This window comes from Trachymyrmex septentrionalis, unplaced genomic scaffold, assembly GCF_001594115.1.
Source record: "Trachymyrmex septentrionalis isolate Tsep2-gDNA-1 unplaced genomic scaffold, Tsep1.0 scaffold22, whole genome shotgun sequence".
NCBI lineage: Eukaryota > Metazoa > Arthropoda > Insecta > Hymenoptera > Formicidae > Trachymyrmex > Trachymyrmex septentrionalis.
This window is the reverse complement of record NW_017305375.1, coordinates 4240656-4254247: the sequence shown is the minus strand read 5'-3', so window position 1 is coordinate 4254247 and position 13592 is coordinate 4240656. Positions and strand designations below refer to the sequence as shown.

The 13592-nt window shown below is 35.6% G+C and overlaps 1 protein-coding gene across 5 annotated transcripts; it reads right to left on the bottom strand.

Annotated features, from left to right (window-relative positions):
• Positions 1 to 3425: 3425 nt before the first annotated feature.
• Positions 3426 to 9673, bottom strand: LOC108748422 (zinc finger protein 2). Of its 5 annotated transcripts, none has more exons than XM_018486586.1 (9): positions 8693 to 9673; positions 8308 to 8395; positions 7990 to 8100; positions 7252 to 7903; positions 6746 to 6838; positions 6398 to 6484; positions 5130 to 5288; positions 4692 to 4995; positions 3426 to 4614 (listed from the first exon to the last, which is right to left on the bottom strand). In XM_018486586.1, exons 2-9 carry the CDS (start codon positions 8374 to 8376, stop codon positions 4314 to 4316), a joined length of 1776 nt encoding a protein of 591 aa, XP_018342088.1. In that variant the 5' UTR covers positions 8377 to 8395; positions 8693 to 9673; the 3' UTR covers positions 3426 to 4313. The 5 variants fall into 5 exon arrangements, with proteins under 5 accessions (XP_018342088.1, XP_018342089.1, XP_018342090.1 ...); XM_018486587.1 differs by having other exon boundaries at positions 7252 to 7900; XM_018486588.1 differs by lacking the exon at positions 6398 to 6484.
• Between the last annotated feature and the right edge of the window lie 3919 nt (positions 9674 to 13592).

The following is a 13592-nucleotide window of genomic DNA, read 5'->3' as shown; positions in this document are numbered from 1 at the left end:
AAAAAAAAAAAAAAAAAAAAAAAAAAAAAAAAAAAAAAAAAAAAATCACGTGAATATTAATAATTAAAGATCGCATCGTGAACATTATTCACATTGTCGTGATTCTTATTCTGTGTACTTTCTTTTACATCATGTTATTCTGCAACGATTAGAGCCCTCCTTATTCGATTTTGAAATATTTTCAATCGTAACCTTCACAATCTTAATCCATCTCTACAGGTGAATGTAGATACAATTGTTCTTCCAGGCACAAAATGTTCAATCATAGTCAAAACGTAATAAAACTGCGACACAGTAAACTTAATTCATTATCACATAATTAAATATTAATGTACGTTTTATATAAATATTGTCCAATATATCTTGGACCTGAAACAAAATCTGCAAAATTCATTTGAGAGAAAACAACGAAAGATGATAGACAAAATAAAATAAAAAATATTAAAATTAAGAGTCCACGATGTCAATTGTCGTAAAATGATTTTGTTCAATTAATTTTCGACCGTCGTATAGAGAAAACAAATATAAACGGATTAAAATAATTTCTTTCACTGATCGCACCGAATGAACTACAGAGATCTGAGGTTGAAAAACAATTAACCTCGCTTGATTTAATGCCTGTTTGTTTGCCAATACTACGCATTTTCTCCTAATCTTATAAGACAAGGACATGATTGTGAAATATACGAGAATCATTTTATTGTCACCCTTCTGCGTTAGTTTTTAAGTCATAAATCATTCGCGGGAAAGAAAGTGTGCGCAACGAATGAACGAAACAACGAATTCTTCAAAATTTTTGCTATTAAAATTTTAGAAAATATATACGAGATGCCAAATATATGTACATCATGTTCCATCAAAATGATTCCATCAATGTCCGATTCGAATCACTCAAATTTTATTTTGATATGTTGAAAGTTACGATTCCATCTTCGGTGTTCGTTTATTCGATGTGTATCACTTCAGAAAGAAGCGTGACAACTATAACAATACTGTCTGCAGTGAAACGATTGAATTATCTGCGGCTATTCTAGCAAATATATAGAATATAATGAAGTATTGCATTCTCGCTTCGATAAAATTATTTATCGGGATGGGTTCTCTCTGAACAAATATTTAAAAAAAAAAGAAAAAAAAAAGAAACATCGCTCCTGTGCAAAATATACTAATGTTAAAATCGAAGATTATCTTTATTTTGTTTTACATCCTCATAATCAACGTAGAAAATAAGTTCGTGCATCGGCTTGAAACGGAAAATCTTTTTCTTTTTTTTTTTTCGCAGTACAGAAAGAGAGAACAAAATATTGCCGTTTCGCGGTAAATTTACGATGCTGCATTATGTGCTGACTATGATTCATATTTTAACTTGGGTATATCTAATCTGTGACTCCCGACAATTTGGAGTTTCGAGCACATATATCATCACTAGTTTCTCCGTCTTTGACCGTATTTACTCGAGCTTATCTAAATCATTACGTAGCTAAGACCATTTTGCCGTACAATTCGCAAAAGTTACAAGCATGGCAAAGTTGCGACACGAAGTGGTGATAAATGAACTATAAAATTAATTGCACGTGAGTCACGGCTTAGACAGCTCTATTTCTAATCCCGAAAAACCGAAAACGAGAATAGGAAATCCAGCATAAAGTTTCTAATCTAATCGAAAATACTGTAACAGGTATTACTATCATATAAAAGAAAAAATATGTAATTGCGTACCTTTATTTTACGAGTTAATTAGTAAAACAAAGAAATATCCCCAATTCCAGATTCCGTATGAATCGAATGGCAAATTTATTGGTAATCACGTAGACTGTCTTGAAACTTCTGTGAATACATAATAAATCAATTTCATGTAAAAAGAATTATTTTGGACACTCTTAAACCGCTTGTATCCTTTTTGCAATTATAAAATCTTTTAAAATTATTCCCAAAAGAGAGAGGGTGTTGTTCGAAAATAACTCATGGGAGCCCATGAAAGTGTCTCTTTCCGAGAAACTTTGAATTAAGTTTTGAATATGTTGCTTTCTAGACAAAAGTAAATATGTACTTTTTAATAAATTTTTTTATAAATTACTTTTTATATATTAATTTTTTATAAAGTACTTTTCAGTTTTCTAGTATTCAAATTTTATTTGAACTTTCAATATTTTTTTCTATCTCTTAGTTTCAACAAGGGATGCACTGGATATCCGAAAAGTATCCGATATCTGATATTATCTGGCACTTTTTTACTATTTGATCGAATCTGGGAATATATCTCGGTTGAAATTTTATATTATTAAGTTGTTGATTTTTTATTATATATATATAAATGTTCTCTAAATAAGTATGCATACTCATAATACTATATTATATATTGCAAAATTATCATTTTTTTCTCTAGTTATCATTTCTATGATACAATTCTTTTTGCTCCCTTTTTTTTTGTTTCATTGAGTTTTTTTTTTACGTTTCGGAATCCGGTCAGATATTCGAAAAATATCAGATATTCAACTCGAAAAATTGTCTTCCCGGATATCCGACGTTACATTCTTTTCAAATATCCGATATCCGGTAATTTTACGATCTCTAGTTTTAACGATATTCGTTTTGAAAGAAAAAAAAAATCGATTTTCTTCAAAAGAATGTTGCTCTTTCTCCCTTACAAAAAAATATATATACCTTATTTTTTTCTTGACATAAATATTTAAAGCTCATCAAAATCGAAGGGAAACACTTCCATGAGTTTCCTTGTCAGCGACGAGTTTGCAAAAAAATAAGTAAAAGGAAACATTTGTGTTTGAAACTGCGTAACAATTGTAGAAGTATTCTCGGGAAAATATCCAAATAATAACTTTGAAAGTGAGATTAAAAGTGGTATAGCACACAAGTCACCAATCATGAATGTGTGAAGCTATCAATATAATCTATTCGTTTGGTGATCATTGATACTTAAAAGTAGCGACAGTGCGGGATCGCTTTAACAAGTGGGGATATAAAAATTAATGTATATATATATATATTTATATGTATATATAATCTAGCTTTGCTACTTGTTACAAACTAGCAACTATTTATCAGTTATAATATATTCATATCGTTCGCGGCTTCTTAAAATTATAAAACGGTTTAGTTTGCCCGTCAATATTCACTATTATTATTGCAGCCCCAACGAGTTACATAGGTATGCCGCATTATTCCGCAGTTTTTCATCATGATCGTTGTCATCATCGTCAGTGATGCGATGCTTTCTGATCTCGAATGACTGGACGGAAGAGAGCTCGCACAAATCGCGATGTCGTTCCGTTCCACACTATCCGCAAGTACAAAATTTCCCGGGGCGTTGTACAGAATTCTCGTTAACATGCTCACTAGCGCGTATATCATTTATCAGATAAATAATTTATGCGATCGAAATTAAACAGATACTTCAAATCTTATTGATATTTTAAACATTGAGAAACACACAATCCAGCCTCATGATGATGTTGAGAAGAATCGAAAGGGCCGAGGTTTGGGCATTTTTCATAATATAATTTAAATTTGTTAAAAAAAAGAGTAAAATATTCGATACCTTATACTTGCGCTTTTCATTACCGAAACACACGCTGTTGCAATCCTCCGTTGTTACAATCATTCGAAAGTACACTTTGTCGGGCTAATCGCAAAATTTGTCGGAACTATTGCACAATGCCATTCATGAAATCATGGCAAGACGTATAGCAATTTTGTTCTCGTGGACAAATTAACGATTATTATACATGTATGAAAGAATGATACGTTTACAATTACATTTTCCGTTTTATTTTAGAAAACTAATATATACGAAATGTATGCCGCGATACGGTTTAATTGTTTTTTCCACCTTTCCGAATGGCAAAATATAAAGGTAGACATATTTCTCTATTACTTCACAAAAAGACTTCGTTGATGTTGGCGGTTGAAAATCGTCCAATTGTATATTATGAATTAAATTTCCGAGGATACATTCCCCGAAATTTATCACTCGCACAAACTTCACGCAGAGTCTCTCCGTCCATATTTTTTTTCGTTTTTTTTTTCCTTGAAATCTTTATCCATATCTAAATTCAATCTATCGACAGTCACCAAATATTCTTCCACAAAATCTGAGTGGCTGCACATACACAAAAAAAAGAGCTGCGCTGTTCACAGTCACTCGTGCAGAATTCACTTGACTTTTTCAGCGTAAAATCCATTACTTTTTATATTATATATCCATGGATTTTGCCGTTCTCGAGATTAATATAAAAAAAAAAAGGTTAAAAAAGTTAACCTCTTTACCAACTCCTGAAAGGTATTCTCTAGCTGAATCATTTAGGCTCTGGGAAGGCCACCTGACACTTGTAGACCTCGTCGAGTATAACTTGGCCTTGTCCTTGGCTGACAGTGACAGGAGTAGTCGCATTCACGACCACAACCTGGCCTTGCTGCGCCTGCTGTGGCTGTTGCTGCTGCTGCGACTGTTGCTGCTGATTACTCGCATTGGCCTGTTGTGCGTTTGCTGGGTTATTTGCATTCTGGTTTCGTGCCGTTTGGCCGTACTTCTCGTGGATCGCACGGTGACGCTTCAGCGCAAAACGATCGGAAAAGCCAATCTCGCATATATCGCACCTAAAAATACAAAGGAGATTCATGTATGCAGAATAAATACGCACTTCGACAACTGGATCTTTGGGTGTTGAAGTTACCTATGCGGTTTTTCACCGGTATGGACTTTTGCATGGTTCTTGAGATGTGTGGCTTGATTGAAGGCGGAACCGCAGATATTACACCTATATGGCTTCTCGCCGGTGTGAATTCTTCTATGATTCCAGAGCGTTGAATGTCTGGCAAACGTTTTTTCGCAAACCTCGCATTGATAGGGTCGCTCACCGGAATGAATTCGTTCGTGATTCTTCAAGTGTGGACTTTGCGAAAATTGCATGCCGCAAACGTTGCACTTGAACGGTTTTTCACCGGTATGAACTCTTCCATGATTCTTTAAATAAGCAGCTATAAAGGGAAAGAAATCAAAATTTATACTGAAAAATAAGCTTATATAATCTTTAGTTAGCCAGTATGCGTAGAAAAGATCATATATCATTATCTTATACTTCATTATTTAATTAATTTAATCGTTTACTTACCCTTAGCAAAGGCTAAGCCGCAGACTTCACATTTGAATGGTTTGTCTCCTGAATGAAGTCTTTTATGGGACCAGAGTGAAGAATATCGAGAAAATGTACCATCACAAACGTTACAATGAAATGGTTTCTCCGCTTGATTTTGACTGTTTTGCTTGCCACCTGAAATTGAAAGCATAAACAAAGCTTTAGTTGTCCTCGAAGGGCCAGTTCTACAAAAGTGATAAGCTCGAAGTTGTTCCGCGAGGAATCTATGAATCTATGCGATATAAGTTCGTGATACTAATGTTTAAATTTTTGTTCTTATATCCAAGAAATGAAATATGAATGGACATAGAATATGAAATTACAAAATGAATGATTAAATGTAAAGATTATTGTATGAAACAATCTGATCATGCAAGTTGTTATAAAAGTTAGTGCACTAAGAAAATCTGAACGCCACAAGCAATATGAAATTTTGCGGTTTTATTATTACGCAATTTACTCTATGAAAAATGATGAAATCATCTTCAATGAGCTATATCGCGAAATAAATTGAAAGAATTATAAACAGCCGAACGGAAATTTAATAAGTTCATCTTATATACAGAAAACATTAAAATTTGACGATTTTATAATTTATAAAACTGTCCCTTAGGGGAGATTTTTATTCTGTGTCATTGTTCTTAAATTTAGATGTCGACAGTTCTACTAACAAGGGAAAGAAAATAACAGCAAAATAAAATAATCACAATCACTTTGTAAGAATTGAGATAGCAAGAATATTAAATAATAGAACGAACAAAATAAGAAAGATAACAGAAATGTATATTCCACCTACAAGAACACATGCAAGCAAAAGTAAAATGACGTTAAATAAAAACAATATCAAAAATCCAACGGTTAAAGGTATTAATTTAAATTTATTGATAAACATTCGATGTATTTATTAAATTACTCAAAATTTCGATGAATATTTTTAATAAATACGTTTTAGAAGATTTGATAAATTGAATTTAAACATCGAATTTTTAGGAAGTCTATGAAACTATGTAATAATCAAAGAAGTTATAATTTCAATATATTTTTTATAATATAATTCAATATTCTATACAAATTATGTATTGGCGCGTTGTTGACTCAAACATCAATAAAACTGCAAATACCAAAGTGATTACGGAAAATAAATTTGAACTGTCACCATCCAAGACAGACGCGATATTACTCAGACATACTAATCGCAAAACAGATCTCATACTCTGTGTTGACGATAATTATATCCGACTTACTTCCTATGACGATGCGGCCTGTAGCCTTGCAGCCGCCACACTTTGCGAGGGAACTGATTCCGGAATCTAGTTTTTCGTCGTGTTTACCTACCATATATCACCCGATGTACGATCATGATAGCAATGAAAAGTATGAAGGGAAAAAGAATGACGAAATATCTGAATAAAATGTCGCTGATATTGATCTACAGTACGCAATCCCTTGTGAGAACATTTATATCAACATAAAATTTGAAACGTAAACTTTGGACGTTTTTAAAACGCTTTATCAGCAACATCTTTCTTCGGCTTATCAAGGGTATTAAGTGACATCCAATCAGCGGCCGAAAGCTAATAAATGATGCTTACCTATAAAAATAATCCCCGTGCCGTTGCACTTGTGACATTTGGTGACACTGGTAACACCCCTTCGTTTCACAGGATGATGACCAGGTTTGATAGCTACAAAAATATGCATGTTTTGTTACAGCTAAAAATCCGTGAATAATCTTACCATCAATCTGAACTTAAATAATCAATTTTAATAATAAAAATAGCGATTTTATTAATAAAAACAGAGTTAGCAAAAGATGTTTTTTTAAAAGCATGTTTTAATGCTTCATACATGCTTCAAACAATATTATAAAAAAACAAATTTTACCAACCCTGGATAAAAATAGCGATCATGATTTCTTATACATCGTATAAGGATTACAGTACATAATATTTTGTACAAGAATCTACAGTTTCCAATGTAATAATTTTGAAAATTTTTAATGCTGCAAGATAATTGTACTTTTTTGCATTAATACTGAAATTAATATCACCATGAGATTGACACTGGTTATAGCTGAAATTAATCGATATAAACATACTCTTTTTAACTTTAGTTGGATGATGTTCGCATGGGTCCTCACTGCCACAATCTTCACAAATTTGCACCTTTGGTTTCTGATGCATATTTGTTTTGTGACTTTTTAATTCTCCCGGTAATGCAAAACACGCTCCACAAACGTCACAAGTGTACGGTCTTTCTGGTGTAGTGGCGACAGTCACTGTTGTCGGCGTTTGTACCACAATCTGTTGCGGCTGTTGCTGCAAATTGCTGGGTGTTGAGGTGTGAATCCGCTTATGATGCTGCAGCAGGCTCATGTGACCAAAGACCAAGCCACAAATCTCACACTTGAACGTTGCATTTGCAGTCGCAGCGGCAATACTCATCTGGTTTAGCAATGTATTATAACCGACAGGTTGAACATCGAAACGGTAACAACCCTTGTCATCGGTGATTGCACTGATTGTGCTCACCGCATTTGTCTGAACCTTTTGCAACATGTTGACGTTGTAATAGAAGGAGGGAGGAAACTCGGTAGTACTCGTCTGTTGCTGCTGCTGAGACTTGTCCTCCTTCTTATCCGATGTGACATACATCTGCTGAGTCTGCTGCTGCTGCTGCTGCTGCGTCTGCTGACCCTGCGCAGCAGCTTGCTGCTGAATCTGCTGTGGGTCAAACATTGCTGTTTGCTGCTGTAAAAACAAATCATTTCATATGATTAGAGAGGAGAAACTCTTGAGTTTTTTCTTTTTCATTTGTCATAAAATAATGAATGTACCTGTCTCTGGTCTCCGTAACTCGAATTGCTCTGTTCCGTCTGGGTAAAACTATTAGTTTGCTCCGTTTGAGTAAACATGGAACACTTCAATGGCTGCTCGATTGGTTGACTCTGTTGATCAGAAAGGTATGCGTTAGGCACTCAGATAGAAGGTGCATCAATTATATGAGAAATTATGAATACCTATAGGTATCATATTCTCTTAAACACGAGTCACAATTTAGAGACTGAATACTTGAAAATGAGACATGATCAGCAGTTGATTATTGTGTTCGCAAATGTATACGCTTCCTCGCTTGCCTCACGCGCGACGCATACCTGCTGTATTTGATCAGGACGGGTTGTATTCAACCACACCACGTTGTTGCCATTTGATTCTAGGGCCATTGATGTATTGCCTTTGACCCTGCACAATCAATAGGCGGTCGTTATAAACTGTCGGCTTAAGCGAGAACGTGCGAGGTATGCGAGAAGCAACCGGCAGGAGATCCCTGATCTGAACGGATGGCAACGGGAAGAACAACTACACCCCAGCCGAAAGCAAGGGTGAAGAGGGACACGTTCGAATATAAAGAATACAGGCGCGACGGACGCAGCGGGGGGAAAAAAAAAGTACGATGCCAGGCCTCGTTTAGGCCGTTTGGCGCGCGTGGCAAGAGAAAGACGAAACAGGCGAACGTGATCATGTAATAAACATACTCACGTGTAATAGTCCGACGGACCGCGGGGTTAATAGTCCGGCTGCCGAGCGGTAACCGATGATCCTCTAGTTGCCATGACGGCGGCGGTGGCGGTGGCGGCGCAAGCTGCCGTGCGGCAGGCACCACGAAGGCGACGTCGCGGATACGCGCGGGCGTGCACGTCGCCGTAAGAACACGATGCGGCTCACGTTCAGCATCTACGAGGGAGAAGAATGGTCGGGGAGGGGGGAGGAAAGAGCGCCGCTCTTGCCACACCGTGTTGCGTGCCGCGCGCGCGACGCTCTTATCGCGCTGTTGGAGCCGCGCGCGAGAAATCAATGGCGTTCGATTTCGACAGACGCTTCCTCGGAACGATAGTTTCGCGATGCTAGAGCTGCGTCGTCCGAAATCGCGATGATCTTGTTAGTGTTGGTTTCACCCGCCAACGTTCTGTGTTCCGTTCACTCGTCCGGCTCGTCTCGGTTCGGTTCGGCTCGGGTCCGCTTGGCTTGGCTTGGCTTGGTTTGGCTTGGCTTGGCTCGCCCAACCACGCGCTCGATATACTCCAGCACGCGGTTTGAGCGCGCGCGAACGATCACCTTCGGAATCACACGCTTGTCAACGTCGGCCCGCGCAAATCATGGTCGGCTACGTAGAGCAGCGCGGTGGCGGTTGCGGCGAATGTGAGTACGAAACGCGCGGCCGCTGCCGCTCCTTCTTCGTCGCGTACGTCGTTTCCTCTTTGTCGCTCCCTTTCGCCCGCTCTGTCCCGCTTCCTCGCTCGTTCACCTCGCTCGCTCGCACTTTGTCCGCACCTCGTTCGGCGGCGATGGCGATCGCATAAAAACCGTCGTACGCGATGTTTCGCGGCTGGATGAGGCTCGCGGCGTTATCCGTCGTACAGGATAGGCCGGGATGCGATATGGCGTACCTTACGACGCGTTAACGAATGCTCACGGTGGCCATTACGCGCGACGAGGACAACAATGGGCGACACGGAACGCGCGCTGCCTCCCCTCCCCCGCTGCGTTCGGGTCCCCCCCTCTCTCTTCCTCTGTCGTGGCGGTGACTCTTTCCGAAGCGTTTGCGGGCGCCTGCCGTTGACGCAGCCGTTTGCTCCCGTCAAGGTCACTGCGCGGCAACGCATGCGCGCCGCGATGCGCGCGCTAATTGGCGCGCTAGCCGAGCGCAGCCGAACGGCACCCAGCGAGTGGCGGCGAGATGCTGCGTTCACGGAGCGTCTTCTATTCTTCTCTTCACGGCACTTTACGGCTCGTTCAGGCTCGTTCGTCCCTTTCTTCCGGTCGTACCACGCCGCGTCGCGTCGCGTTGCACCTTCTACAATCTTCTGCACTGTGAAATGTGAATGGACCGAGCATGCGTTCGCGACTTGGAACTCTCGGAAGCGCGAGAGAGAAAAAATGAGAAGAAATAGAGACTGCGGAATCTGCAGATGGAAAGAACGGACTTTTCTTTAGCTTCGTGGACAGCTCCGATATTGCGCGAAGTGTTGAATCTTTTCCTTTCAATTACACTTTTTGTACCTGCGGTTGCCTTTTTTAATCGAATACGCGACTATTTCAAGTTTTCGATAAATTTATTCAGTTGAGTAATAATTGAACTTTGCGCACTTTCTTTCAAATAGCTGTTTAATTATGTTTCTTTGTATTAATTGCTGTCGCTAAGTGGCTAAGTTTAGTACTGTAGTTGTAATTGGAAGATTCGTTAATAGATGACGTTACTTTTCCGCTATTTTGCTCGTTTCCATTTTGTGACCACGAAGAGAAAAGCTTATATATTTTTCATAATAAAATTATTTCCATACGATAATTTACACTCTATTTTATTTTTTTATTTGTACCTGTTGGAACTGGTCGCGTCAATATACGTCAATATCGAATGGTTGATGTAGAATATTTCGAACAGCCCAACAGCGGACAACGAATATTGAATATTCGAAACAAACGTTCAATAGACATCATCGATGTTTACTGGACGTTTAGATGTCGAATGGACATCGCTGCTGTTTAAGTTATTTGATCATTTTTGTTACCTTCAACATTATAATTTTTTTATGTTAATTGACCAGTTGCGAATATTATGAGATTTCTATTGTTTTCAGTCAGCTCTATTTACATCGAATAGATTATGCAAATATGTACTTTTGGACTTATTTGCTTCAATTTTATGTAAAATTGCTTTAAAGACAATAGAAATTTAATTTTATAAAAATATTCGCTATAATTGCTAAATTTAGTTTATTTGTAGAGTAGATATTATATGTTGAGTTAAAATATCATGCGAAAAGTCAAATTTAATTGTAATTATTTTTTGAAAGACGCTATCGAGTCTTTTATTTATTCAAAACGAATCTGAAATTTTTTTACTGATAATTATAATTTTTTATTGTGTTGAGAAAAAAATATTCAATCTCTCAATGTATCTTTACGTTAATTTTTCCATATCTTATAATTTTAATTATATAATAGAAGTAATTAGTCGCGCAATTGCAGCCAAATTAGTTGAACTAAAAAAATTTGATTACTGCCATTTGACTTTTGAGGCGTAATTGTGTCACGCTGCTAAACGCGTTATTTTTGTCGCGGAGGCAATGACACTACTTTTTCTCTTTAGCTAATGTTACTTTTAAAAGGTGCAATTATTTTGGTCGTGTACGGTTCATTTTTTTTTAAATTTTTCTCATTAAATGTAATATAAATCTTCAAAAATCGAAATATTTATTCATATGTATATTATAAATTGTCTAGCTTATAAATTGTCTGGTTGCTCGTTCTGAGCTAGATATATTAAACTAGCGCGAAAAACATGCACTTATAAATAGATGTTCTGATGCTCGACGCGATGCAATCGGATGAGACGTACTTTTTGAGTCACCCGTTATTTCAAGAAGTAATTCTTTGTCCTGGCATATGTCGTCAAGGTGGAGAAAAATATCTCTGAAGATTATTTTTATACAAAATTGCGTCTACAACACATAATTAGATTAAATTAGATTCTAGAAACATTTCTCGATCTTAAAATCAATCAACTAAATTAAATGAATAACAGATATTTTTTTCTTTAAGAAACATCTTCCTGAAACAGAAAAAAAAACAGGAAAAAAATAGTTTAATAAATTTTAGCTAATTAACAATTAATTTGTATTTGTTGTTTGTAATTTATACTCTCGTAATAAACAGTTTAGATCTAAATTAACAAATAATTGATTTAGACTGATTGTTATTTGGATCAAATTTTTCAGATATATTAACATCCAATTCATTCTAAATTTTAATATCTAAGTAATAGGATAATTCAGTGAATTAATAATGCCTGATTGTAAGTATTGAAGACTCTCGTTTGTTTTACAATCATAATTTCTAAATATTTATATAGTCATAATATCTAAACGTTCGGCATTCTAAAGATTCTTTATCTCTTTATTTCTATATTATTGCTTTTGCTTTGAGCACATAATGAATAGAAACAATAATAAAGTAGTAGAAACAAGTGATAATAAAGCATGCGTGAATTTTATAACTGTCTGACTATAATTTCATATTTTTACTATCATGAAGCGAAAATATGCATCGAGTGCACTTGCTCCAATATTTTTTACTTTACACAGTTACAGTCGTATATAAAGCTCTCATGTGCTGAATATTTTTTTACACATATTTATTTTCGTTTCTCGTTCAAGTTTTCGATTTGACGCGAAGGCACAGTCAAAAGAAAAAAGCTCATGTCTTCAAAATAAGACATTATGTGTATACAGGCAAAAACATTCAATTTTTACCTGTTTCTTTTTATTTAGTCTTATATAATTTTATTTATTTCGTGTAATAAATTAGGACATATTTCGTGGTGTATCGACATATCGCACGTATTGTAACAGTGCCTTAATTATATAAATATTTAAATATTACATTGAAGAATTACTAATATTTCATACGGTATTCATTCCTATCACATTATTTTTAGCAACATTTGAAGTTTTATGGGACAACTTATGCAATTGAAACATAATATATTTTATGTCGAATGTATGTGCTATAAAAAATATTTCTTTTGAATTAAATAATATAATAAATTTTAGATTAATTACTTAACAAAATATATAAGTATTTATGTATATAAGTTATGTATATAAGTAGCTATCCGAGTAGAAATGTGATCAGGCATGCCTTGTATACGGTTCCTGATCAGTTATGAATAAGCCATACTTGACTGCGGCATGCCAGATCAGTATCTTTATAGGACCTTTTTATTTTACCTTCAAAATTAATTTTGAAAAGCAATTAGGCATACCTGATGGCTTGATATGGTATCAGTCAGGATCTTCTCAAGTTTGCCTTAAAATTTTACAATCTCAGCTGTAAATAAAGTAAGAATCAAAACCTTTTTGAATTTTTTTTAACATAAATTTTGAAGATTTCACTCTGTCTTAAAAGATCCATATGATAATCTTTCTCAATTTTCTCTAACATATATTATTATATGTTATTATAAAAGTTATTATATATGTTATTATTATGTTATTATAAGTTATTATTATTTTAATCTCTCAGTTAACTGTAATCTTATAACATCCATAGATTGGATATAAAAAAATCTTAGTTGTAAATAAATAATAAATATTAAAAATATGAAATTGATATAGTAACTTGATCATACAGAGCCTAGATCATACTCTGCCTGATAGTAGTATTATGCCTTATCATACACTGAAAATCCAATTTGATTGTATTAACTAATCTCTTGTTTCGATATAGGCAAAATCCTTGATTGATACAATTTTACTTATTTCTACCAAAAACAAGTAAAATGTTACAATAATCAAATTTTTTGCTCAAATTATTTAACTGCATCAATCAAGGATTTGTTTGCCCATATCGAAACAAGGAATTATAGTTGATTCAATGA

Excerpts from the sequence above, each read along its gene's own strand:
- LOC108748422 (XM_018486586.1), bottom strand. The coding sequence starts at position 8,376 with ATGGCCCTAGAATCAAATGGCAACAACGTGGTGTGGTTGAATACAACC. Across the intron at positions 8,101-8,307 it reads GTCCTGATCAAATACAGCAG|AGTCAACCAATCGAGCAGCC; the intron begins GTATGCGTCGCG and ends TCTGATCAACAG. Across the intron at positions 5,289-6,397 it reads AGGCCGCATCGTCATAGGAA|GTGGCAAGCAAAACAGTCAA; the intron begins GTAAGTCGGATA and ends TTTCAATTTCAG.